Source organism: Panthera uncia, chromosome B1 (genome assembly GCF_023721935.1).
Source record: "Panthera uncia isolate 11264 chromosome B1, Puncia_PCG_1.0, whole genome shotgun sequence".
Classification (NCBI taxonomy): domain Eukaryota; kingdom Metazoa; phylum Chordata; class Mammalia; order Carnivora; family Felidae; genus Panthera; species Panthera uncia.
Genome location: NC_064811.1, coordinates 101,438,738 through 101,466,395, shown reverse-complemented (window position 1 = coordinate 101,466,395; position 27,658 = coordinate 101,438,738). Strand labels below are relative to the sequence as shown.

At 35.0% G+C, this 27,658-nt stretch overlaps 1 protein-coding gene across 3 annotated transcripts in view; it reads right to left on the bottom strand.

Moving 5' to 3' along the window:
* Window positions 1-27,658, bottom strand: part of SPATA5 (spermatogenesis associated 5) — a 360,927-nt gene that overhangs the window by 309,732 nt on the left and 23,537 nt on the right. For all 3 annotated transcript variants that reach the window (XM_049631141.1, XM_049631144.1, XM_049631143.1), the window contains exon 10: window positions 4,258-4,412. In XM_049631141.1, the coding sequence (XP_049487098.1) occupies window positions 4,258-4,412 (155 nt within the window). The remainder of the gene's footprint in view (window positions 1-4,257; window positions 4,413-27,658) is intronic.

Genomic DNA, 27,658 nt, shown 5'->3' with positions numbered 1-27,658 from the left:
TTGGACATAAATGTGTATATAACCATATTAGAAAAAAACAGGAAAAATAAACAGATTTTCTTTAGAATGGAAGAAGGATAAAACAATTACAGTTTACCACATAACAATCTATTAAACAGTCATTTAAAAGACGTTTGCTGAAAAATTTTAAAGTAAAATGTTTACCATATAATTTTAAGTGAAAAAAGAAAAATATAAAACTATGTATTCTAAGATTAGTTATTTTTTTTTATTTTTAACATTTATTCATTTTTGAGACAGAGAGAGACAGAGCATGAACAGGGGAGGAGCAGAGAGAGAGGGAGACACAGAATCTGAAACAGGCTCCAGGTTCTGAGTTGTCAGCACAGAGCCCGACGCGGGGCTCGAACTCACGGACCGTGAGATCATGACCCGAGCCGAAGTCAGACGCTTAACCGACCAAGCCACCCAGGCGCCCCTCTAAGATTAGTTATATTAAAATATCTATATGCACAGAAAAACAATCTTTAAAAAAATGTTAAACTATTAGAATTATAACAAAATATTAACAGTTGTTATTTCTGGGTGAAAAACCAAAATTTCAAAATGCACACTGACATAGTCAAAGATTCTAAAGATTCCTGTGGTAAAGAAATACATTTGATTTTAATTACCAATTAATTGTAAAATACATTTGACTTTTAATACACCAGTTGGTATAATCACCAATTCAGAAAGTCCACAAAAAGGAAACATTACATTTCAGTAAGTAGCTAACACTTGTGGTCTCCTGATTAATAATGCATTACATTGTAATTGGCAATATTCCCACCTTAGGACATTTCTTTTCAACTTAAATATAACTAGGCAAGTGTGATTTAGAAGTCTTAATGTCACACGCTGAAATCTTTTCTCAAAAGATGCTGAATGCTCAATTTACTATTTAAAAAATGTTCACAATTAACTACCTGCTTGAAACAGGTTTTCTATAGCAAAGTAAGTAGTAAACCTTCTGCAGATATAATTTGGAGATATTTTTGTATATGCGATAGTCTGAAAGCAGAAGAGAAAAATTTTAGCAATCCAATTAAAGAAATGTTGACTTCTCAGGAAAATTTTTACAATCTGAAGTGAGCATAAAAAGCAATGTAAAAAAGTACTTTGACCAGGGCTAATCACCCTGGAGCTCATGAGTAACATCACAGTACACCATGGCCTTAGGCCAAGTAATAAAGTGCCAAATGGAAAATGGCACAAGTCCATGGATTGTAAATACTGTATCAGAAGAAAATAAAGGGGAAAAAAAACCTCTCATTAGAGCAATTAAAAATGCAGTTGTAGTATCAGTTCCTCTGATGAATAAATCAGTTCAGCAATTCCAAAAGTGGACAGCCACTGTTCAAACACATTCTCTATTGGCAGTAATTTTAAATTTAAAAAACTCACTGTATGTTTCTCTAGTTCCTAAACTTTTTTAAACACTGAAGTGTTTTTGGATGGAGTAGCTGGTTTATAACCCTATCACCCGAAATTTTCACATGTGGCATTTGATGAATATGCATTTACTTGACCCATTACATTATGTAACTGTAGCCAATAAAACACAGATAAATACAAGTAAAGATATTCATACCAATGTGCCCAAACTTTAGACCATAAATTCCAAAGAAATGAAAAGCTTCTACTAATCCAACATCAATCATTAATTATTCCATAATTCCATTTGTTAAATTATTCATACTAAATTAGCATGTGCTACTACAGAACTATAGTAGCACCCAAAGTTAAGCTGTAAGTTCATTAGTGAATTCGAAAATGTTTTCGAAAAAACATTTAAAATCACATTAAGCTGCCTAAACTAGAAGCTAGTCCTTAGAGATATTCCTAACTGAGGGCACTGTTTTCCACCTTAATTGACAAAACAATTGTGTTCTAAAAGAAGTAAACAAGCATCTTCATCACTTAAGCTTTTGCTAACTACCATAAAGTTTAGTGGCTCAAAAAAAACAGACATTTGATATTTCTGACAATTCTAAGAGTTAACTGGGTGGTTTTTCTGGTTTAGGTAAACTTCAGTAGGGGTGGGATAGTCTAGCATTGTGTCTGTCAAATGTCTGACAATTGGCAGGATGGCTGAAAAGAGGGAATCTCAGCTAAGAGGGCTCACTTATGCTCCGCATGGTATCTCACCTTCCAGGAAACAAGTACAGATATCACAGCATAACTAATGCAGGGATTCCAAGAGTCGCAAGAAAAGGCAAGCCCTAGGTGCTTTCAAGTCTGCTTGCATCATGATTGCTAATATCCTATAAGCCAAAGCAAGTTACATGGCCAAGTACAAATTCAAAGGGTGGAAAACCTGACTCCATCTCTTTTATGGTAGGAGCTACAAAGTTGCAGTGCAAAAAGGGCAAACAGAATGGTGGGAAAAATCTGTAGTCAGTTTATGCAATCTACCACATTGCAAAATGCAGAAAGTATCTGCTCCACATGGTCCATGGCCAAATAAGTTTCCATAATAGCTCTCTTTCACACTTCTTCATATTTAAAAACCCTGAAAAGTCCTACAGCAAAGAAATACAACTGATTTCATTTAAACCAGTACTTCCCAAACATATTTGGCCACAAAATACATTTTCCAAGGAACAGTCCCCTTTAAAAGTGAAAACCAAAAGAACAAAACAACAACAAAAAAAGTGAAAACAAACCCATTGACCTCTCCCCACTATATGGTTCCACACAGTCTATTCCATTGACTTAGTATCTTTATAGTCTCTCTCAGTTTTTTTGTTTGTTTTAGCTTACAGCAATTATAAACCATTAGTTAATGACCAAGAGAACTGTTAATATACACACAATGGGGAAAAGCGTACAAAACTATGTCTGACTCTCTACTACAGCTCTAAGTTTTAAATAATTGTAACGTGTGAGCTTTTACAAGGGAGTATCTCAGAAGCAATAAGACAAACTCAAAAAGAAAAACTAAAGAGGTGATATTATAGAAGCAAAGGGAAAGAGTAGTCACAAAGTTCCATTCTTCCATCAGTGCTCTCCTAAAGTGTCAGAGAGCAATCTATAAACTTTCCTCAAGCTATACCAAGATATAAACACTCCTTATGATCAAGCCAACTTTAACAGCCCATCCCTTACCCCAATACAATGCAGGACACACCATCAATGCTTTGTTTCAATGCCATTTTCTGCAAATATTAATATATTCAAAGAAATATTTCTTTCCTGAATGTTAGGCCTACTTGGGTGATAAGAGAACGTAACAGATGATCCCCACCCCCCCTCTTAAAAGGTAGCTTCTGATGTCCTTATGGTGATTTGATTGTGAACTGTGCAAAGCATGTCAATAATTGAGAAAATGTAAAAGAACCTGAGGAAACACCAGGCATCATAACTTGAAGATTTTTTATATTCTAAAATTAGCCTAGTTGACATTTCCTTATAAGACTAAATATGCAATTAGCATACAACCCAGCAGTTGCACTCGTGGGCATTGATTTTAGAGAAATAAAAACTTACATTTACACAATACCTGCAGACGAATGTTCATAGCAACTTTATTCATAATTGCCCTAAACTGGAAACAGCTCAGATGTCCTTCAACAGGTGAATGACTAAGCAAATTATGGTACAGCCACACCATGGAATACGACTCAGCAACAGAAAGAACAAACTATTGTTGCACATAACAACTTGGATGAATCTCCTTGGAATTATGCTAAATGGGAAAAAACTGATAACAAATGGCTGTATAGTGTATAGTTAGATTTATATAACATTTCTAAAATGACAGAATTTTACAAACAGGTACAGAACAAGGTTAGTATGGTTATGAAAGAGCAAAGCAAGAGATCGCTGTGGTGATGGAACTATTCAGTATCTCAATTCCAGTGACAGATACACAAAACTTTGCAAGTAATAAAACTGCACAGAACTAAACACACACACACACACACACACACACACACACACACAAATAAGTACAAGTAACACTAGAAATCTGAATAAGATCAGTGATTATATCAGCATGAAAATCCTGCTTGTGATAGTGTACTAATTGTTTGCAAGATGTTACCACGCAGGGGGAAAGTGAGTGAAGAATACACAAGATCTCCCTACAGTATTTCTTACAACTGCACTGAATCTCCAATTACATCCATAAAAATTTCAATTAAAAAAAAATTTTTTTTAAGTTTAGCCTGGGTATATTGTCTCTATGCAGTCTCTGTTTCTTTCAGAGTTAAATCAAACAGTGTGGCTAGCATGGGAGTGCAAATGACTTACATTTGGTACATCGATTGCTACTTCCCTCATAGCACTGGGCCTGACGTCATTCATCCCTTGTAAGAAATCATTCAGAGTAATCTTCACCAGCCCAGCCATCTTGCTATCAGAGAGATTAGGCTGTTTCTTCAAGACTCTCCGTAAGGCATAGAGACCTGCAAAGAGAAAAGTAATACAAGATTTATCTTCTACCCCATAAATACAGACTGAACCATTACCAGTAAAAATAATAATAAACCCAAACTTCACACTTCTAGCATTTCAAATCGTTTGTTTGTGTGTGTATATGAAGGTAGAAGGATAAGGAAGAGGACTGAAAAATGTGGGCGATGAAGGCAAAAATCCAAATGCTTAGTTTGGGCAGTAAAAATATGACAAACTGGTATGAAATATGAAAAGACAGATATTTTATAAACATGAAATAAAATTTACAAAACAACATCTACAAAAAAAGACCATAAAGATTTATCAGAATAGCCTGGGGAATAACACACCTCTTGCCTCTGCCCTTTTTATTAATACATTCAATCCAGAGTTATAGGTTTTGTAAGGTATTGGCAGAACATCTTAAAGGAAATATTCAGTTTGCAGTCGGAAATGTGGTTTTGGAACTCAAGAAAGAATGAGACTTTAGAGCTGTGTGCGTAGACACAAGATCTGGAATTATATAGGAGAGACCTACAAAGACAGGCTAGAAAGGAACAAGGGATGGAAAAATGAGGGCTGAAGGCTCAATCTTAAGGAAGCCCATCATTTGAAAAGCATAAGAAATAACTGGACTCACAAAAGTATAGCCAACTAATCTTTGACAAAGCAGGAAAGAATATCCAATGGAAAAAAGACAGTCTCTTTGACAAATGGTGCTGGGAGAACTGGACAGCAACATGCAGAAGGATGAAACTAGACCACTTTCTTACACCATTCACAAAAATAAGCTCAAAATGGATAAAGGACCTGAATGTGAGACAGGAAACCATCAAAACCCTAGAGGAGAAAGCAGGAAAAAACCTCTGTGACCTCAGACGCAGCAATTTCTTACTTGACACATCTCCAACAGCAAGGGAATTAAAAGCAAAAGTGAACTACTAGGACCTCATGAAGATAAAAAGCTTCTGCACTGCAAAGGAAACAATCAACAAAACTAAAAGGCAACCAAGGGAATGGGAAAAAATATTTGCAAATGACATACCGGACAAAGGGCTAGAATCCAAAATCTATAAAGAGCTCACCAAACTCCAGACCCAAAAAACAAATAATCCAGTGAAGAAATGGGCAGAAAACATGAATAGACACTTCTCTAAAGAAGACATCTGGGGGCGCCTGGGTGGCTCAGTCGGTTGGGCAGCCGACTTCAGCTCAGGTCATGATCTTGCGGTCCGTGAGTTCTAGCCCCGCGTCGGGCTCTGTGCTGACAGCTCAGAGCCTGGAGCCTGCTTCATATTCTGTGTCTCCCTCTCTCTGACCGTCCCCTGTTCATGCTCTGTCTCTCCCTGTCTCAAAAATAACTAAACATTAAAAAAAAATTAAAAAAAATAATAATAAAAATTAAGAAAATAAAAAAAAAAGAAGACATCCGGATGGCCAACAGGCACATGAAAAGATGCTCAACATCGCTCCTCATCAGGGAAATACAAATCAAAACCACACTCAGATATCACCTCACTCCAGTCAGAGTGGCCAAAATGAACAAATCAGGAGACTATAGATGCTGGAGAGGATGCAGAGAAACGGGAACCCTCTTGCACTGTTGGTGGGAATGCAAATTGGTGCAGCCACTCTGGAAAACAGTGTGGAGCCTCCTCAAAAAATTAAAAATAGATCTACCCTATGACCCAGCAATAGCACTGCTAGGAATTTACCCAAGGGATACAGGAGTGCTGATGCATAGGGGCACTTGTACCCCAATGTTTATAGCAGCACTCTCAACAATAGCCAAATTATGGAAAGAGCCTAAATGTCCATCAACTGATGAATAAAGAAATTGTGGTTTATGTACACAATGGAATACTACGTGGCAATGAGAAAGAATGAAATATGGCCTTTTGTAGCAACGTGGATGGAACTGGAGAGTGTTATGCTAAGTGAAATAAGTCATACAGAGAAAGACAGATACCATGTTTTCACTCTTATGTGGATCCTGAGAAACTTAACAGAAGACCATGGGGGAGGGGAAGGAAAAATGAATTGTTCAGGCTTTGACTTATCATTTACTTTAGTCTCTAGACAGAAATACTGAAGTCTACCTACTAATTCTCCAATAAATTTAAAATTAAAAGATGAAAGTGAGCCACTACTGAGTGCATATCAATCAAGAGTTGAAATAAAGGTTTGAGGTAAAGTCATTCAAGTTAGTAAAGACAGTACATTAAATCCAAGCACTTACTTTTGCTTCCTCCTAAATAAAACCCCACTACAATGAGTGTAAAGAGATTTTTATGAAGAAACATAAACCTGGAAGGGCAAATAGGAGAGGAAACAATATAACAGCAACCAAAATTTCAGAAGCTGGATAGCAAATGAATAAGCAGTACTGAATATAACTGACCCAGGAAAGCTGACACACAAGCATACAATGAAAAAAAATCTGAGAGCAACCAGATTTATGCCACAGATGCCCTTCCTATTGACCCCACCCAAATTTAATCAAAAAAGCTCAAAACTTAGGACAGCACAAATCACTTCTAAAAAAAAAAGAAAAAGAAAAAGAAAAATCAGGGTTAGAAACAGAAAAATGGAAGATTAGAAGAGAAGTCTATTAGGAAGTAGTTAGATCATAAAGATCCCCTTCCCAATTTCACAGTCAGATGACTTTTCCTGTACCCTGTACCCTACATCTGAAGATATATTCTCTAAGCAACACAAAATATTTCTGAATTGAGGGAACACAAAGGACAGTTAAAGACAAGGGAATCATACTGCATAGAGAAACCCATTCTGCTGTTCCCCACTGTTCCTAGGGTTTACAGTCAGGATATACCTGCCCACATGTGAAGCCAAAAAATCCTTCTCCTGGAAAGGTACCAGGCTAAGAGTGACAAAGGCGCACTCAAGGAAAAGGCCCATGCAGAACTCACTACACAGAAGACCACAAGCTCACAAGCTCCAAGAGTTCACAGTACCTAATCAATTTTTAGTAGCAACACTTTCAAATATGAGAAAACACCCAAAGATCACTAGATATCTAAGGACATCTTCTAACAAGCACTATAAAGAACAAAATACATAGGAAAAAAAAAAAAAAAAAGCAACCTAGAAGAACCAGAGATAATGTAAGAAGAAACAAATATAAGAGTGATGCACTGCAAGATGATTTGGGTAATTTAAGAAATGCAAATAGTTGGGATCTAGAGCAAAATTGCAGCAAGTTTTTGCCTCCCCTCTGCAATAAAGCCAAGGACTATTTTTTTAAACAGAAGTAAACAATCTGCTCAAGATGAGCTTCCAATGAAGTACTAGGATCAAGAAGAGATGCTGAGCAGAGACTGAGATAACCTCAGAGCCCACCATGACCATGCAGAGGTAGCAAGGAAGGGAGCATGCTGTTAGTATGGAACAGTACACAAAACTTGCTACTTCTCTCTTATAATTGCCTTCCTTTTCTATACATTTCTGCCCTATCTGTATTAAATATTTGTTTCCTAAAGCTTAATATTTTCTAATAACAATACTCAGCTTATTAGTTTTCAACCTTTATTTCCTATATAAGAATTTCAGGTTGTAAATTTCCCTGTAAGCACTGCTTTAGCTATATACCACACATTTTGACATAGTTGCATTGTCCAATTCTAAACAGCTTTTCATCTGCATACTATAATTCCACTAATGAATTATTTAGAATTTTCTAATTTCCAAAGTATAAAATTGTTTAATTTATTGATTTTAACTTAAATGAATTTTGGCCAGAGAATAAGGTCTGTATTAAATGAAATTTTTTTAATTGTAAATTCATAAATGTTCTATGTGTGTCTCAATAGATATGTTTGTTGTTGGTTTCAGTGTTCCAAATATATATTCATTATGTCAAGTCTGTTGATTGTGTTATTCAAATCTTCTCTATCCTCAACCATTGACAGAGATGCATTAAAACTCTCACACTAGAACAGATATTCTGTTCATTTCTCCTTGTAGTTACAGAAAGTTTTGCTTTATACATTTCAAAGCTACCCTATCAATTGCATCAGGTTTAAAACAGTTATGCCTTCCTAATAAATTGAATGGTTTTATCAGTATGTAGTACTCATCTTTATCTGCAGGCATGTTTTTTGTCTTAAAATTACTTGGTCTAATGTTAACATGGCTATCGTCTAATCCCTACCAACTCTTTTTCTTGCATTCTTTCAGACTGATTGATTTTTGTTTTGTTCTTTTCACATTTCATTTTGCCTTCTACTAGTTCTGAAGTTATACAGTCTTTTTCTATTATTTTAGTAGTTATACTAGAAATGTTAATGTATGTATTTACATTAATGGAGCACAATTAATCAAAGTAAAGTCAATCATGAGGCTGCCAGGAAATAAATATAGGTAAGTCAGTGAGATAGATATCCCACATTATTCTTCTGTAGAAAGGGTTTTTAACATCCAGGAGAAACATTTGTTTGTTTTCTCTATTTGGTTTGTATTATTAGTTCTCTCTATATTTCATTTGTACCTTCTTTTCTCTTTTACCAAAACCACCAATATGTGGTCCTATCTCTTGACTGGTGCTTGGTCTAACTTTATAATCTTAAAACTCTTTTCAAAGAATGAATTTTTTGTTCTTTCATTCCACTGAATCTAACTTTATATTTTTAATTTTCCTCCCCTTTGGATTTACTCTGTTGTTCTTATCCAACTAGTTGAGCTGAATGCAGTTCTTTTTACCCTTCTTATTTCCTAATAAACGTGTTACGATTACATCTTAGAGAAAACTTAAAACGCAGAATTTTTACTAACATTCTGTTTGTTTTTTTTATTTTATTTATGTTTATTTATTTTTGAGGGAGAGAGAGAGAGTGTGAGCGAGGGGGGGGGCGCAGAGAGAGAGGGAAACACAGAATCTGAAGCAGGCTCCAGTCTCTGAACTGTCAGCACAGAGCCCAATGCAGGGCTCGAACTCATGAACCATGATATCTATGACCTGAGCCAAAGTCAGACACTTAACCAACTGAGCGACCCAGGCGTCCCTATTCTTCTTCTTTTTTTTAAGTGTACTTATTTATTTTGAGAAAGAGCACACGAGCAGTGGAGGGGCAGAGAGAGAGGGGGAGAGAGCGAATCCCATGCAGACTCTGCATTGTCAGTGCAGAGCCCAATGCAGGCCTTGATCCTATGAACCGGAAGATCATGAGCTGATTTCAAGAGTTGGGACAGTCAACTGACTGAGCCACCCAGGAGCCCCACTAACATTCTATTCTTAATATTTAATTTGCTATATGACTTCTTTTGAAGCTCACAGAGAGATTATTTGAGTGTTGTCTAATTTAGCTTTCAGGTGTACCACTTACTAAATTATTGACTCTCAGCTTGAAAACATGCTACTATACCCAGCTTTGGAACACTACAAGGAGTTGAGAATGCAAATTACATTTCAGCTTCATCGTAGGCTTTGCCAATGTTAGAGCAAAGCTCTAGAGAGAGACAGCAAAGCTGAAGGGGGAAGAAAGGACTCACTCCCTCCTATTTACATCCCATACATTTCCTATATGTTTACTATTCCTGTGACTGTCATTCTACCAACTCTTAAGGGACAACAGCACCAACCTAGCAGTGCCACCTTCTAAGAGGTCTGAGTCAGCCTTCAAAGTATCAGGCTACTCTTCAGGGGTCTGAGTAACAGCTCAGGTTCTAGGTTTTAATAATCTCAACCTATGCCCTTTCCCCCCCACCAGACTTAGGAGTGAGAACTGCTTCCTATAGTTGCTACCCTCCTTTCAATTACCTAGTTAAAATTTTATAATTTGTTATTCTTTCTATTAAATTTTCTCTGTAAAAAAAAAAACTGGTATAGGAGTACCTGGGTGGTTCAGTCGATTAAGCATCCGACTTCGACTCAGGTCATGATCTCAACAGCTTGTGAGTTCGAGCCCCTAGTCGGTCTCTGTGCTGACAGCTCAGAGCCTGGAGCCTACATTGAATTCTGTGTCTCCCTCTCTCTCCCCTTCCCTGCTGATGCCCGGCTGATTCTCTCTCTCAAAAATAAATAAACATTAAAAAAAAAATTTTTAAAAACTGGTATAGGTTCTATCTCCTAACTGGATCATGACAGAAATAACAATCCCATGACATGTTTTTAGAATTTCCCTTTTTCTCTGTCCTCATTATATAGACTGAGGCTTTTATAAGTAAGAGAAAAACCAAATGTTTGGGAGGTTAATATAATCTTGACTTCAAATTAAATATGAATAAGAAAAAAACATTTTTCAGCTAATGGACATGGGGCAAAAGTTCTAAATAAGATATTAGCTATCTAAATCTAACAATATATTTAAAAATCTATATATTCACAAAGAGTTTTTCTCAGAAATAAAAGGCCAGTTGATCAGAAAATCTATTAACTCCCTACACTGTCTAATTTGAGAATAATTATAATTATTTTTACTGATACAGAAAACCATATTTGATAAGATTCAACATCTATTTATGATAAAAATAATTTAAAACACTCTTAGGAAAGTATATTTGATTAAGATTATATTCCAGCAATCTTTAGCACCAAACATTACACTTAATGAAAAGACTTTATATGAATTCTCTAAAACTGGTAACAAGACAAGGATGCCAGTATCACTATCACTAGATAATTCAATCGTGGAGGCCGTGGCTATTAAGAATAGAAAAAATAAGGCCACAGCAACTTCTTACTCAACACGTCTCTGGAGGCAAGGGAAACAAAAGCAAAAATGAACTATTGGGACCTCATCAAAATAAAAACCTTCTGCACAGCAAAGCAAACAATCAGAAAAACTAAAAGGCAACCGACAAAATGGGAGAAGATATTTGCCCACGACACATCAGATAAAGGGTTAGTATCCAAAATCTATAAAGACCTTATCAAACTCAACATCTCCCCCAAAAAAAATAACCCAGTGAAGAAATGGGCAAAAGACATGAATAGACACTTCTCCAAAGAAGATATCCAGATGGCCAACCGACACATGAAAAGATACTCAACATCACTCATCATCAGGGAAATACAAATCAAAACCACAATGATATATCACCTTACACCCGTCAGAATGGCTAACATTAACAACTCAGGGAACAACAGATGTTGGCAAGGATGTGGACAAAGAGGATCTCTTTTGCATTGTTGGTGGGAATGCAAGCTGCTGCAGCCACTCTAAAAAAAAGTATAGAGGTTCCTCAAAAAATTAAAAATAGAACTACCCTATGACCCAGCAATTGCACTACTAGGTATTTATCCAAGGGACACAGGTGTGCTATTTTGAAGGGACACGTGCACCTCAATGTTTATAGCAGCACTATCAACAATAGCCAAAGTATGGAAAGAGCCCCAGTGTCCATCGATGGATGATTGGATAAAGAAGTTGTGGTGTATATGTGTGTGTGTATGTGTATACACATACATATAATGGAGTATTAGTCAGAAATCAAAAAGAATGAAATCTTGTCATTTGCAACTATGTGGATGGAACTACAGGCTATTAAGCTAAGCAAAATTCGTCAAAGAAAGACAAATATCATATGACTTTACTCATATGAGGACTTTAAGACACAGAACAGATGAACCCAAGGGAAGGGAAGCAAAAATAATATAAAAACACGGAGGGAGACAAAACATAAGAGATTCTTAAATATGAAGAACAAACAGAGGGTTACTAGAGAGGTTGTGGGAGGGTGGATGGGCTAAATGGGTAAGGGGCATTAAAGAATCTACTCCTGAAATCACTGTTGCACTATATGCTAACTTATTTGGATGTAAATTTAAAAACTAAAAAAAATATAAATAAATAAATAAAAGAATAGAAAAAAGAAAAGTGAAAGAATGGTAAAAGGATGGAAAGAGATAAAATTTCCATTACTCACACATGACAATCATCTACCCAGAAAAGCCAAAACAATTAAAAGAAAACTATTAGAATTAATAAGAGTTAAACAAGGCTGAAGACCAAAAAAAAAAAAAAAAAAAAAAAAAAAAAAAATTATCAATATAAAATTTCTCTACACCAAGAAGAACAAATTTAAAATACCATTAAAAAAAAAAAACCAGCATTCGCAATAATCACAAAACTGATAAATTAACTGGGTATCAACCTACAAGACATACAAGACTTCTATGGATAAATTTTAACAAAGAGAAAAATATGAATAAAAGACATTCTAGGTCCTTGAATGGGATGACAATACCATAAAAATGTCCGTTATATTCAAAACAATCTACTTATTTTAAATGCAATCCCAATCAAAATGTTGATTGCATATCAGCAGGTAAATTAGAATAAATCTTCCCTGAAAACAGTATTAAGGAATTAAGGTCTATATATAACTAAATCAACAATAATGCAAATAAATAAGCAGAATTTATCTTACCAGACATTAAGATATACTACAATTAACAGTATTAAAAATAGCATGTGGGCATCTGGGTAGCTCAGTCAGTTAAGCGTCTGACTTTGGCTCTGGTCATAATCTCACACATCGTGAGTTTGAGCCCCACATAGGACTCTCTGCTGTCAGCACAGAACCCACTTCATCCTGTGTCCCCAGCTCTCTCTGCCCCTCCCTCATTCACATGCACACACTCTCTCTCAAAAGTAAATAAAAATTTTAAAAATAAATTAAAAAAAATAAAAATAGTGTGTAAAAGTTATAAAACTGGGGCACCTGGGTGGCTTAGTCGGTTAAGCATCCAACTCTTGATTTTGGCTCAGATCATGATCTCATGGTGGTGAGATGGAGCCCTACATTGGGCTTGTGCTTAAGATTTTCTTTCTCTCTCTCTCTCTCTCTCTCTCTCTCTCTCCCCCCACCCCACGCCTCCCCTGCTCATGTACACACTCTCTCTCAAAAAAAAAAAAAAAAAGTTATAAAACTAAAAAGACCACAACAGGGCATAGTTCAGAGACAGATTCATATACATATAATTTAATATATGATAAACTCGTGATAATATATCACAAATCAATGAGGGAAGAAAGCACAGGCTATTTAGTAGCTGACAAATGAATAATGGGAAAATTGGCTCATTGTGTGGATCCATAGGCATTGGGACTCTAATGAGTTTTCCTGGTAGACAACATTTCATACATGCTGTCTCAACTCATTGCTAGAGGAATTACACATGTCTTGTGCTACTTCACTGGGAGAGGACTCTTGGAAGTTTGCACCAGGCTTCCTCCACAACTTGCCCCATGAACCTTTTCCCTTTGCTAAAATTTGCATTGTAGTAAATCAGAGCTGTCAGTATAACTATATGCTAAGTCCTGTGACTCCTGCTGGTGAAGCATCAAACTTGGGCATGGTCATAGGGATCCTGAATATGTAGATAAATATAAATGAATAATTGTATAAAACAATGTTTTGAGGGGTGCCTGGGTGGCTTGGTCGGTTAAGCATCCAACTTCGGCTCAGGTCATGATCTCACAGTCCGTGAGTTCAAGCCCCACGTCGGGCTCTGTGCTGACAGCTTAGAGCCTGGAGCCTGTTTCAGATTCTGTGTCTCCCTCTCTCTCTGACCCTCCCCCGTTCATGCTCTGTCTCCCTCTGTCTCAAAAATAAGTAAACATTAAAAAAAAATTTTTTTAAACAATGTTTTGAGGGTAAAGAGAATCAAAGTGTTCCCAAAGTGTTTGAACAATTCTATATTAATCTTTGATGAGCCAAGGAAATATAATATGTAAGATAAACACTAAAAAACAAGTTAAAATGTATAGCTAAAAAGATAACAGGAGGAAAATAAAATAATAAAAATACTTGTCCATTTCAAGAGAAAGCAAGACAAGGGTGGGGGACATAAAACAGATGGGACAAATAGAAGACAGGTTAAATCTAACTATTTAAGATAGTACCCAAATTTAAACATAATATGTACTTGAATTGAGACAGCATTAGATGGATTAAAAAAATAAAACCCAAATTTGTGCTATTTACAAAAGATATGTTCTGAAAATATAAAGACAGAAAAGATTGAAAGTAAAAGAATAAAGAAATACCATGCAAACATAAAAATAAAATAATGCTGCTTTATCTACTATCAGACTTTAAGCAAGAGGTATTGCTAGATATTTCAGAATAACAAAAAGGTCAGTCCACCAAGAATGTATAAAATTCTAAATTAATACCTACTTAGTAACAAAAGTCTCACAATATAAAAAACAAAATTAAGCACAGTGAAAGGAGAAATGGACAAATGTGCAACCAAGTTACTTACAGACTTTAACACATTTTCCTCAGCAGCCCAAATTACATATTTATAGATAGACATAGTTACAAGATATAAAAACAAAATTAACCCACTTATCCTAATTGGCATATATAGAAAAAAAATTTCCAAAATAATAAAACAGATTTCAAGTATAACTGGAAGATGTACCAAAACTGACACAGGCTGAGACACAAAGCAACTCTGTATATTTCAAGTAATAAAATCAGAAAGCATATGTTCTCTGACCACAGAATTAATAGCAAAATCAGTAACAAAAAGACACCAAAAAATACATAAATATTTAGAAATTAATCAATATATTTCCAAATAACTTATGGATCAAAAGAAAAAAATCCAATAAAAATTGTAATTTTTAAAAACTAAATAATAATGAAAATATAACATGAAAATTTGTGGAATGCTGCTAAAGCTGTACTTAAAAAAATAGTAACAGGCATAATGCACATATTAGAAAAGGAAAAAAGACTGAAGTCAATAAGGTCCTCATCTTCTAAAATGAACAATAAAATAAACCAAAAAAGAAAAACAGTAGGAGGGAAATAATAAAGAAGTTAATACAATAGAAAACAAACATACAAATAAAAAATATTAAAGCCAAGGGGCACCCTGGTGGCTCAGTTGGTTGGGCATCCAACTTCGGCTCAGGTCATGATCTCACAGCTTGAAAGTTCAAGCCCCGCGTTGGGTTCTGTGCTGACAGAACCTGGAGCCTGCTTAGGATTCTGTGTTTCCCTCTCTCTCTGCTCCTCCCCTGTTTGTGCCTGTGCACGCTGTCTTTCTCTCTCTCAAAAATAAATAAACATTAAAAGCCAAAGTTTATTCTCTGAAAAGGCTAATAAAACTGAGAAAACTCTGGCATATGAATCAAGGCAATGTGAGAGAAGGCACACATTACCAATATCAATATTGAAATAGGAGACATCACTACAGAACCTACAGATATTGAAAAGCTAACAAGATACCAGGAATAATCTTATAGTAAACAATAAGAAATTTCATATGAACAAATTTCTAGGAGAAATCTTACCAAAACTACCATGCAAACAAAAAAAGTACATAACTGAATATTCCAATAGTTATTAAATAAATTAATTCTGTAATTAAAACTTTAACCACAGACAAAATTCCAAACACAAATGGCTCCACTGGAAAACACTACTATTTAAGGATGAATATAATACTAAGCTTACAAAAACTCTTCCAGAGAAAAAATAAACAATTCCTAAATTGACTCATAAGGCCAGCAAAACCTTGTTCCTCAAATCTGATGAGTGTATTATATGAAAAAAAAATTATAAACGAATCTCTCTCATGGACATAGGTACAAATATCCTGAACAAAACATCAGCAAAAATGTAAATATATAAATAAAGGATTATACATCATGACAAGATGGTTATGTTCCAAGAATATGAGGTTGGTTTCATATTTGAAAATCAATCAACACCTTCTCCACATTAATAGAAGAGAAACAATAGGATTATCTCAATAGGCACAGATAATATGATAAAAAAAATCAATATTAATTATAAAACAAACTAGGAATAGACAGAAATCCTTTACCAGATTAGCTGCAAAAAACATAGAGTGAATATAATTCCTAACTAGAAAATATTAGAAACTTTCTCCCTAGGATAAAGAATGAGATAAGAATAACTGTTGTTACTGCTTATGTTAAATACTATGTTAGAAACCATAACCAGTGCAATAAAGCAAGAACAAGAAATAATAAGTGTAGAGATTAAAAAGAATGAAATAAAACTGTCATTATCAGCAGACTGTATACATGTAAAGTTATGTAACATCATATACATAGAAAACTCAAAGAATCTACATACACACTATTAAAATAAGTGAATTTAGCAAGGCAGGTAGGCACAAAGTCAATACACAAAAATTTACTTTTCCTAGGTAACAGCGAAAAAAAACAATTATAAAGTGAAATTTTGATGCCATTTTTAACTGCATTTAAAAAAACCTAACTACCTAAGAATAAATATAATGTATATTTATGCAAGACTTCACAAAAAACTATGAGAGAAATTAAAGACTTAAAATAAGTGAAGAGATCTACCATGTTCATGGATTGTGAAGTTAACCTTTGAACTCTCCTCAGATTGATCTAGAGATTTAAAATTTTCAGTCAAAGTTCAGTTTAGGGTGAAGGGAGCCTACCAAACTCATTTTTCAAGTTATAAGCAAATGTAAAGGGTCGAGAATAGTCAAGACAAACTTGATGAAAAAAAAAGGAGCACTTACCCTCCAGAAATTAAGGCTTTTAATAAAGCTGATGTGATTAAAATCATTTCAGTATTTTACACAAGGATAAAGAGAGATCAAGGAAACAGAACAGAGAATTCAAAACAAACTCAAACTCTTGATTTATGACAAAGGTACCACTGCAGAGTAGGAAGGACAGATTGTCATTTCATTAACTGGTCTGGTACAACTTATTATCTACATAGAAAAAGTGAGTCAATTATAGATGGTAATGTGAAAGGTAAGACAATAAAACATCTTTACAATGAAAGAAGATAATATAAAATATTCATGACAGTGGAACTGACATAGATTTCTTAAAGAGGATTCAAAAATCACTAGCCACAAAGGAAAGTACTGATAAACAGGATTGGTTATATTTATATATATATAAATGATATATATATATCATATATGTAAATGATATAAATATATATCATAACAAATACGTAATAGTTATTTGGTTATATTTATATTGGTTATATTTATTGGTTATATTTATAATAATGTATTGGTTATATTTATATTGGTTATATTTATATATATAAATGATATATATATGATATATATATATCATATATATATGATATATATATATATGATATATATATATATCATAACAAATATGTAATAGTTACAAACTTCTGTTCCGCCAAAAACTATATGAAGAAAATAAAAATTAGGGTGGAAGGTAGGAAGGCATTTTAAATATATATATATACACACACATACACATACACACACACACACACACACACACACACACACACACACATATATCTCTGAAGGTCTCATAACCAAATTATCCTAAGAATTCCTACAAATCAATTAATTAATTATTTTTTTTTAAAGAGCAACATGAGAGAAAAATTGAATAGATATTTGAATAGGCATGTCACAGAGGATATCTAAATAGACAACACATACATAAAAAAGTAATCAACATAAGTCATCAGAAAAATAAAACGAAAATGCAGCAATTAAAAACACACCAAATGTCAGAAAGGATGAGATGATACTTGAATTTTCACACACTAGTGTGAAAGAGTAATTTGATATAATCACCACAGAAAACTTTTCACAATACTTATTAATGAGAACAAATACATATCCTGTAACTCAACAATTCCACTACTAGGTATATTGCAAGGAGAAATATGTACCTTTGTAAATCTAAAGATACATGCAAGAATATTCACAGCATCATCACTCATAACATTTATATAGTAGAATACAGCAATAAAAATGAGCTATTGCTAGCAGAATAAAATGACAAAACTCTTATACCATATTATGAGTGAAAGAAGACAACACAAAAAGGCGAAACTAATCTATGGTATTAGAAGCCAGAAGAGTCGTTGCTTTTTGGGTTGAGGTGAGGAGTAGTGTATGGGAGAAGATCTGATGGTGGTTCCAGGGCACCAGTAAGGCTTTCTATCCTGGCTTGAGTAGTGGTTACATGAGTGTAATTCACTTTGGAAAATTCATGGATCTTATAATTTATACATTTTTCTGTACATATGTCATATTTGAGAAAGGAGTTTTCTTTTTTAAATTAGATTATGTAAAAAGTGAAGCAAAAGGAAAATAAAACTACAAATAAAGCTACAACATAGAAGCTGGTTGAAATAACACTGAAAGCTGGTAGTTTCAGAAATTACAAACTTAAGTCTAAAGTGACTGACTTTATGGGTGCCTGGGTGGTTCAGCTGGTTAATTGTCCAACTCTTGATTTCAGCTCAGATCATGATCTTCCTGTCATGAGATCAAGCCCCGTGTGGGGCTCGGTGCTGGACATGCAGCCTGCTTAAGCTTCTCTCTCTCCCTCTCCCTCTGCTCTTCCCAACTTGTGCAGGCACTCTCAAAAAAATAAAGTGATTAACTTCAAATCTAAGCAACCATATATATCTATTCATACACAAAACACACACACACAAAATGAACTTTACCCCTTAGTATTTCACTGCTAAAATATGAATGTAATAATTTTTATTTAGAGCACTTTATCAGAATAATTAAAACCATGATGACGAAGTAAATCAGTAAAAAAGATTCTGTGAATTGTTTATACAGAAGCCTTAATCAGTCTTAGTATCAGCGAGGACTTACTAAAAGTTGATTTGTATGCAAAATATACTACTTTGCAAAATATGGATTGTATATATGATTTACAGTCCTCACAATGAGTATTTATTTGTCAGAATATGTTTATACAAATGGGTGTTTGATATGGGAGCAGGGGTGAGAAAGAAGAAAAGAACAGGACTTGAGGAGAGATAAAAGCATTCCTTATGTTTAAACTGAAAGTATTTTTTTGTATTTTTTTTAAATTTTTATTTATTTCTGAGTGATAGAGAGAGACACAGCATGATCAGGGGAGGGGCAGAGAGAGAGGGAGACACAGAATCTGAAGCAGGCTCCAGGCTGTGAGGTGTCAGCACAGAGCCTGATGTGGGGCTCGAACTCACAAAGTGTGAAATCATGACCTCAGTTGTACGTTTAACCAACTGAGCCACCCAGGCACCCCCCTTTTTTTTTTTTATAAATATTTAAATTTTGTTTAATATTTATTTTTGAGAGAGACTGAGAGAGAGACAGAGTACAAGCAGGGTAGTAGTGGCAGAGAGACACAGAACCTGAAGCAGGCTCCAGGCTCTGAGCTGTCAGCCCAGAGCCCGAAGCAAGGCTCAAACCTACGAGCTATGAGACCATCACCTGAGCTGAAGTCAGTTAACCACTGAGTCACCCAAGCGCCTCCAAACTAAAAGTATTAAAAAAAAAAACACAAACAATTCTCAATAAGACAAGCACTATGCTGTACCTGCATTACCTGTTTGCCAACTCAGTTACAGTTCATACTAAAGCAAAGCAACTATCAAAATATTCTATCATAAAGCCACTTAGAAAATATATATGCATTGACCACAAGTTACTCTTTCATAGGCACTCTTCTTCAAAATTAATTCATCTATTCACTCACTCAAAATATTCACTGAGTACCTCCTAAACATAAAGTATTCAACAAATATATTGAGCTCTTACATGTGAGAGTACACAAGAACAAGAAGCAGATAAGCCTCTCATAGTGCTAACATTCTAATAGAGAAGACACATAACAATTACTACAAACTGTGTCAAGTACTTAGACATGGAAAGAACAAAATGGTACAAAAATACATGTCTGAGACATCTAACCCAGTTTTGTGGGATTAGTAACAGTTAAGAGTTAGACAACCCTCACAGAAATCATTTAGCATATTCTTTACTTCACAAATGAAGACAGAGTAAAATGTGTGCCCAACTTCAAGTCATTAGACCTGAAAAATGACTTGATATTAAACTGGTAACATGAGAACTGGGGCCACAGAGGCAGAAAGGTACTAAAGGCAGAGGGAATAGCATATACAAAGGCCTTTGGGGGTGCTGGGGTAGCTTAGTTGGTTAAGCATCCAACTTTGGCTCAGGTGATGATCTCAGGGTTCATGAGTTCAAGACCTGCATCAGGCTCTGTGCTGATAGCTCAGAGCATAGAGCCTGCTTCAGATTCTGTGTCTCCCTCTCTTTCTGCCCCTTCTCATTCACACTCTGTGTCTCTCACTCTCAAAAATAAATAAACATTTTAAAAAAACAACAAAAAACAAAGGCCTTTGGACAAGAATGAGTATAATCTGAGAGATTATAAGACGCTGTTGAACAATAAAAGACAAAATCCCTGTCCTTAAAAGAGTTCACACTTAAAAATATAAAAGAACATGTTTTAAATAAACCTAAATCCAGCTCTATTAATTTATTTGTAGATAGTGAGAAGATAAAAAATAGCACTGTCAGAAATGGAAAAAGAATAATGGAAAATTACAGATTTGCGAAAGCTAAAAAAAAACTTAAGGGATCCAAGAAATTCCTGCCATAGGCCTTCAGATTCTTTCCCAATCTAAGGTTGCATGATTCTAGACTCTATATAGAGCTACTCTACTTTATACAAATGCTATTTGATAATAATGTCCAAGTTGAAACAGAATTTATATGAATTAAATGTTAAATGTATATCAGAGCTTACAAAAATTAAAGATCCCTGGAGCTATCATATTAATGCAACCAATTCTCTGTGGTCCTAGATCTGCCTCTAGCTCAGGTGTCACTTTACATAAAACTTCACCTCTTTGGTCATCTGTTATCTCACTTAGTATTAAATGGAAAAAATAAAATGTATTTTATATAAATTATTTTTTCAGCTTTTAAAATGTTTATTGGACATCAACCATTCTTAATGAGGCCATATTAGAATCTATGCCAAGAAATTAAGTTTTTAAAAACACATGTATTTTTATAAACCAGAAGTAAACAATTAACTAGAGGAGCAAATGGACACATGTACACCATCAGTGACTATAGCTTAGGGCAAGCAATCTATGACATTTCCTTTCCTTACTAAGTTTAAAGTTAATTTTAAAAATGTAAACAAAAACAGAAGCAATATGTCTATGTTCTTAAAAAACACAACTTTGAGACAAAAACAGGTGTAGCTAATTAAACAATAAATTTGTCATTTTGTTTTAATTATTTTATTTTCCAATGCTCTCAAAACTTTTGAGAATGGAAAACAAGACACAATGAAGAAAAGTCAAAATGCTTCAGGCAATCCTAATACCAACACATTCTTTCCAGTCTAAAACATGTTCTCCCCTTAAGCCCCACATCACTGTCCAGATATAATCATTTCTGGACGAGAGCAATTATTCTACATTCATGTTCTTCAAAACCATCTGCTCCAGATTCAATCAACAAACATCATCTCGCCCCACACATATGGAATCTAACAATTTTATACTCTATGCTGACTAAATTATATTATTTTTGAGACTCTGCATTTAAGTTGCTTCACTGGAAGCTAATAATGAACTTAAACTGATCACAGGGCTAATGCTTTTCAGAATTACCACCTACCCTACAGACATTTAATTATGTGAAAGAGTAACATGAAACATGGCATCTGGATCTCAGATTTGAATTGTAAAAGTTGAACATAAAATTTTCTCAGGCACATGAAGACTAAAAGCAACTTTAACAAAATCTATGTCTCCTTTTTTAACACATATTTTCTTCAAAATATCCAAACTACAGACAATTTCTGTTTTATCTGGAGTCTTTACTCTCCCTCAACTTAATATTAGGTATAGACAAGGTGATAAGTATCACTTGATATATCACTGGGAGAGTTCCATTTCTCACTGCTTGTTAATAGAAAAGAAATCAAACAAAACCCTCAAAGAAGGTATTGTGGTTCTTGCTTTATTTATATTTCAAGTGTTTGGTGTAATGTAAGCTGCCTGCAGAAGCCAGGTCTATTCTGAGGCCACTATCACTTTCAAAAGTTGTTTTTAAATGTAATGGCACTACAGAAGGCACACTGGTCTCAAGACCTGAATCCTGGGCCAAGATTTCCCTCACTGCTTGAGCCTTGATAGATCACATAGTCTATCCTCATCCGTGAAATAAGGAAATGTACTAAATGATTTCTGAGAAGGTCTAGTTCTAAAATGTCAGGATTAATTCACTTCACTAGTCCCAGGTTTAACAAACTTTCCTGAAAATATAGCTTTTAGTTCCAAATTTTTAGTGTCAAATTATTCACTTACGTGGCTTACCAAGCTTATTAAAATGCTGACTTAAAAAAAGGGGGGGGGGGGAGGGGCGCCTGGGTGGCTCAGTCAATTGGGCATCCAACTTCGGCTCAGGTCATGATCTCATGGCTTGTGAGTTTGAGCCCCACGTTGGGCTCTGTGCTGACAGCTTGGAGCCTGAAGCCTGCTTTGGATTCTATGTGTCCCTCTCTCTCTGCCCCTCGCCATTCACACTCTGTCTCTCTCTCTCCTTCAAATATAAATAAACATTAAGAAAAAAAAAAAAAGATAGTTGACTAGAGTACAATTCTTCTGCCAAGACAAGTTGAAGATCTATGGCTTGGTAGACTAGAGCAAGGCCCAGATCAGAAAGAAGGAACCAGGAAGATAATGATGGAATATAACCTGATCTGGTTTTGACCTGAGGAGGAAAAGAGGGCACAGATGTGGCAAAGGCAGAGGGCAGGCCTACTATATCATCCCTTTTTTATGGAAGGTACAAAACTCTAAATAGTAACATTAAAATTGAAAAAGTAATTCACAAGGACTATCTCTGTTCCCTCAACTTTCAATCACCCCTCAATTTATTGCAGTCTAGGAACTAGCAACAGGATCCTACTAGAACTACTCTCTTCTAAGGCCATGAAGACTTCCCAGGTAAGAAACTAAGCAACTGATGTCACTCTGGTCAGTCTCTAATACTGTTGTGTTCCTAGCTCCACTACTTATCTCCTGTATGATCTTGTGAGCGTTCCTTAAGCTCTCAGACCTAAGTCTCCTCACCTATAAAACGAAGATAACTTTGTAAGGGATGCAGTGAGTAAAACATGCATTAATACATGTAAGGCACTTCAAACAATGGCTGACACAATGGATTATTGGTAACTAATACAACACTATTTCTAATTACTTCCTCTCTGAAATCTTCCCTTATTTGAGTCAACACTTTTTCAGTTCTCTTTCCAATTCTCTAGCCACTTGCCAGTCCCTGCTCTCTCTTCATTATCATTCTAAAACCTCCCTGATGAATCACAAACACCCAACACACTGTACTGTAATTACCTATTACTCTGCAGTACTTCCTTAGGCATCTTGAGCCCTAAGAAGAGAGGGTCCAGGTCTGCCTTGTTCACTGGGGCAGCCCCAGCACCCAGTGCAGTGTATGGCTCAATAAATAAACAAATGAATGAACTCCAGTCACTCTAAGCGATTTCATTCATTTCAATGGCTTCAGTCACCATCTAATTGCTGACAACTCCCAAATCTAACCAAGGCTCTCTTCATCTCCAAAACCTACAATTCAAGTCCTGCACCTCAGACAATGTAAATATAACAAAGGATGGAGGACCCAGTGAGCAGGAGATGATATCACAATAGTCCAGATAAGAGCAATGGAAACAGCTGTTTTGTTTTTTTTTTAAAGCTCAAATTCTGAATAAATTTTGAAAATCAAGCTTACAGGATCTGACAAAGAAAGAGTAAAATAAATAAATAATAACTCTTAGAAATATCTTATTTAGATAGACTTATTTCACTTTTGTGATTGCTTTAATTAGGAAGAAAAACTTTCCTCAAGTTTCCTACTTTTATACTCTTGGCAAGACAATTAAGAAAACTTTCCACTAGTGAAGTATTTGGTATACATCACTGAGAATTTAAATAGAATCAAAACTACCACCTGTTTTTCTGAAACAAACCATTCAGCTCCAGTCCTTTCAAATAAAAAGCAAAAGTAATATTAAGATATTCAATTCACTGACCAACAACAAAAAAATCCATCTTTTATATAAAATCCACAGTATTTATGCAGTAGTTTTTCCCAGCATCACAAGTAAAACTATCATTAAATATCAGAATTACAAAACATAAGAGAAAATTCATTGTTTCATGAGATTTTGTACCGCATAATTACTTATTTATCCAGCTACAATAATAAAGACATGATCCATTACAAAATGCATTAATGATAATGATAATTGTAATATACAGTACATCGACTTAATTTTGTTGCTCTACTACTGGCCTGCAGCAGACTCACATGCTGGGCAGGGAGGGGAGGGAAGAGATTGTGACTCTGCCTATGTATGATATGAAAGCTCCCAAATTCAGCAAGGAAATCTGGCAGGGAGGGGACCCAAAACAAGCTCTAACACACTATCTCTAGTTTACATTTCTTTTTTTTTTTTTTTTTAATGTTTATTTATTTTGAGAGAGAGAAACAGAGCATGAGCAGGGAGGGGCAGAGAGAGAGGGAGACACAGAATCTGAAACAGGCTCCAGGCTCTGAGCTGTCAGCACAGAGCTGCTCGAACCCACGAACCACGAGATCATGACCTGAGCTGAAGTAGGATGCTTAACTGACTGAGCTTCCCAGGCGCCCCTCTAGTTTACATTTGTTATTGATGGGCAAGACATTTACTGATCCAAATTCAGGAAAAACTACTTCTCTTTCAAGGTAAAGGATTCTGCCAGATTTCCCTAACATCTCTTGTATTAGGATAACCAAGAATATTTCATAAAACACCAGTATTGCTAAAACCCAAATAATCTTCTATCAGAGAAATGCACACACACAAAATATGAGTTGTTTGTTTTTTTTTTTTTTAAAGAGAGAAAGCAACACTTAACCAAGGGTCTGTAAAATCATAACTACGGCAGCCAGACCACATTTTTAAACCTCATAAGAACACTTAAAAAAAATATATCCTGGTTAGCAGGTGAGAAAACAATTCAAGAAATTAAATGGGTAGCGTAGCATCTGAATCTACAACTCACCACAAGCTTTCCACAAAACCCTATTAGCTCCCTGGACTTTATTTAAAACTACTAAATTTTTGCACAATCAATATTTTTATTCTAACTTAGACAACATTGGCAGAATTCAAAAAATGGTGGAAAATTTGAGAAAAATCCTTTTATAAGAGCTGGACTGTTACATACTTGGTGCGTAGCAGATCCTCCATAAATTGCTGTTGAAATAAGCTAGTGAAGGGTAGGAGAGGGGAGTAATAGATATAAGTATCTCAGAACTCTGGTACAAGACAGATAAAATTTTCCATCTCAAGAAAAGTTATGTTATAGTAATTAGACTCAGTGTTATTACTAGACCTACTTAAGTGTAATAATGACAAAATCATTGTTTAAATGAGAGTTTTAATTCTTCCTGTGATATTATCTTATCAAGGCCCAAATATTTGGTATGAACATGTTGAAATGATATGTAATCAACATGGATGCTAAAGATAAATTCTTAGAATGTGAAGCAAGTACTTCCTTTCACTGTAAACAAAATGACTGAGTTCACTTCTTGAAGAAATCAAGCTCTATTTATATTCACTCTCCTGAAATGGCACAGGCAGCCATAGAAGGACAAGTTTATAATAAATCCCTATATTTGGAAAACATTGTTGCTAAGCATCTTCTAACATTCAGCAGAGTTTATATAATTCATGTCTCTGCTACACAATTAACATTTCATGTTTTCCAAAAAAGTGTGGTATGCTGATCTATGTTGTTAATTTAAAACACTGTAAATTTTGAGGGAATTAATAAAAGGCTAATGCAACTAATTAATTAGAAAGGCAGCCTAATCCTAGGAAAAATACAAACATAGACATTAAATGTCAGGATGTGTCAGAGTTGAGCTTGTAAACAACTTGTCCACTTGAGATAAAACATTTCAAAATGCAGCTGCTCTTTGCTTAAAAAGGTGAGCTACAAAACATTAGGCTTTTAGACAAGTCACAACATATCAAACCACACTCTAGCTCAAAAATTAATTATAAAAAATATATATAACATTTGAAAATAAGTTTCACACCCAGTCCTCAACATTAAACATTATATCTGCTCAGATAAAAGATCGAAGTGTTGAAAGCAACACTACTGTAGTATTTCCAACTTTCATATTCATTATGGAGACAAAGTTAAAAGATATAGAAAATATTTAATAACACTGGAGTAAAAGAGTAGAACAATTGAGATAAACATATTTTAGAAGATGTAGTATCACTCTTACAAACTATGGAATAGCTTATAAACCTGTCCTGGAAAAGTATGCACATCTCAATATTCTATAGGGACTTAGATCTTTTGTATTAACAACATCCCACAAACAATAACCTTTAGATTACAAAAACAGTGGGAAACATAATCCACTTAGGTTACATGAAATTCCGAATCATTTTAATGTATGCTATTATTAGACATCTGTGCACCACTCTTTGTTAAAATTGGCAAGGATTCCCTGACTAGAAGGCAGGAAGAAGGAAAACCATCAGACAGCCAACGCCCAAAAAACGCAAATACACAGGTCCACAAATCTTAAGCAAGCAAACATTCTAGGAAAAACATACGTATTTTTATTTGTATTCTTAACTGTTAATTCTTAACTGTTTCCTTATTTGTCACTTTTCTATCTTTCAGAATTGTCATTTTTAAGTTTTATTCAGAACCATTATACATACCTACAAGACAAATTTGGACACTTATTTTCTCCTAGAGTGAGAGTTATTGATACAGTTTGGAATAGTACGTTACTATCATATAAAAACTGTGGGAAAAATCCAACACTATCAGAGGTAGTCAGAGATTTACAGTCTCTAAATTTACCCAGTTATTTAACCAGTTACAGAGAATCTCAAAAAGTCAGAGAGTTGGTGGATTAAGATCAGTGCTTCTCAAATGGTAGCCCTTGGACTCACAGCAATGATATCACCTACAACTTGATAGAAATGCAAATTCTTGGGTCCCACCTGGACCTAATGAACTAGTAGGATAGGGCCCAGAAGTGTGTTTTAACAAACTCTACACATGATTCTTACACAGGTTTAAAGTGGAGAACCACTGGCCTAAATGATTCAGAATACTTGCTCACAGGCAACTACAAAACTGGCTGCTTCAAAATCAGTTGGGAAACATAAATACTGGCTCCAGTTCTCTACTTCCCTTAATTAAATGTGGAGAGGGAATGTGTGTGTGTAGCTCCCCAGGTGAACCTGATGCATAATGAGGCTTAAGAACCAATGTCCTAAGTCAGAGGCTTTTAAAATGTAGTCCCCAGACCAACAGCATCAGCTGGGAACTTGTGAGAATTCACAGGCACTGGCCAGGACTGAATCAGAAACTCTGGGAG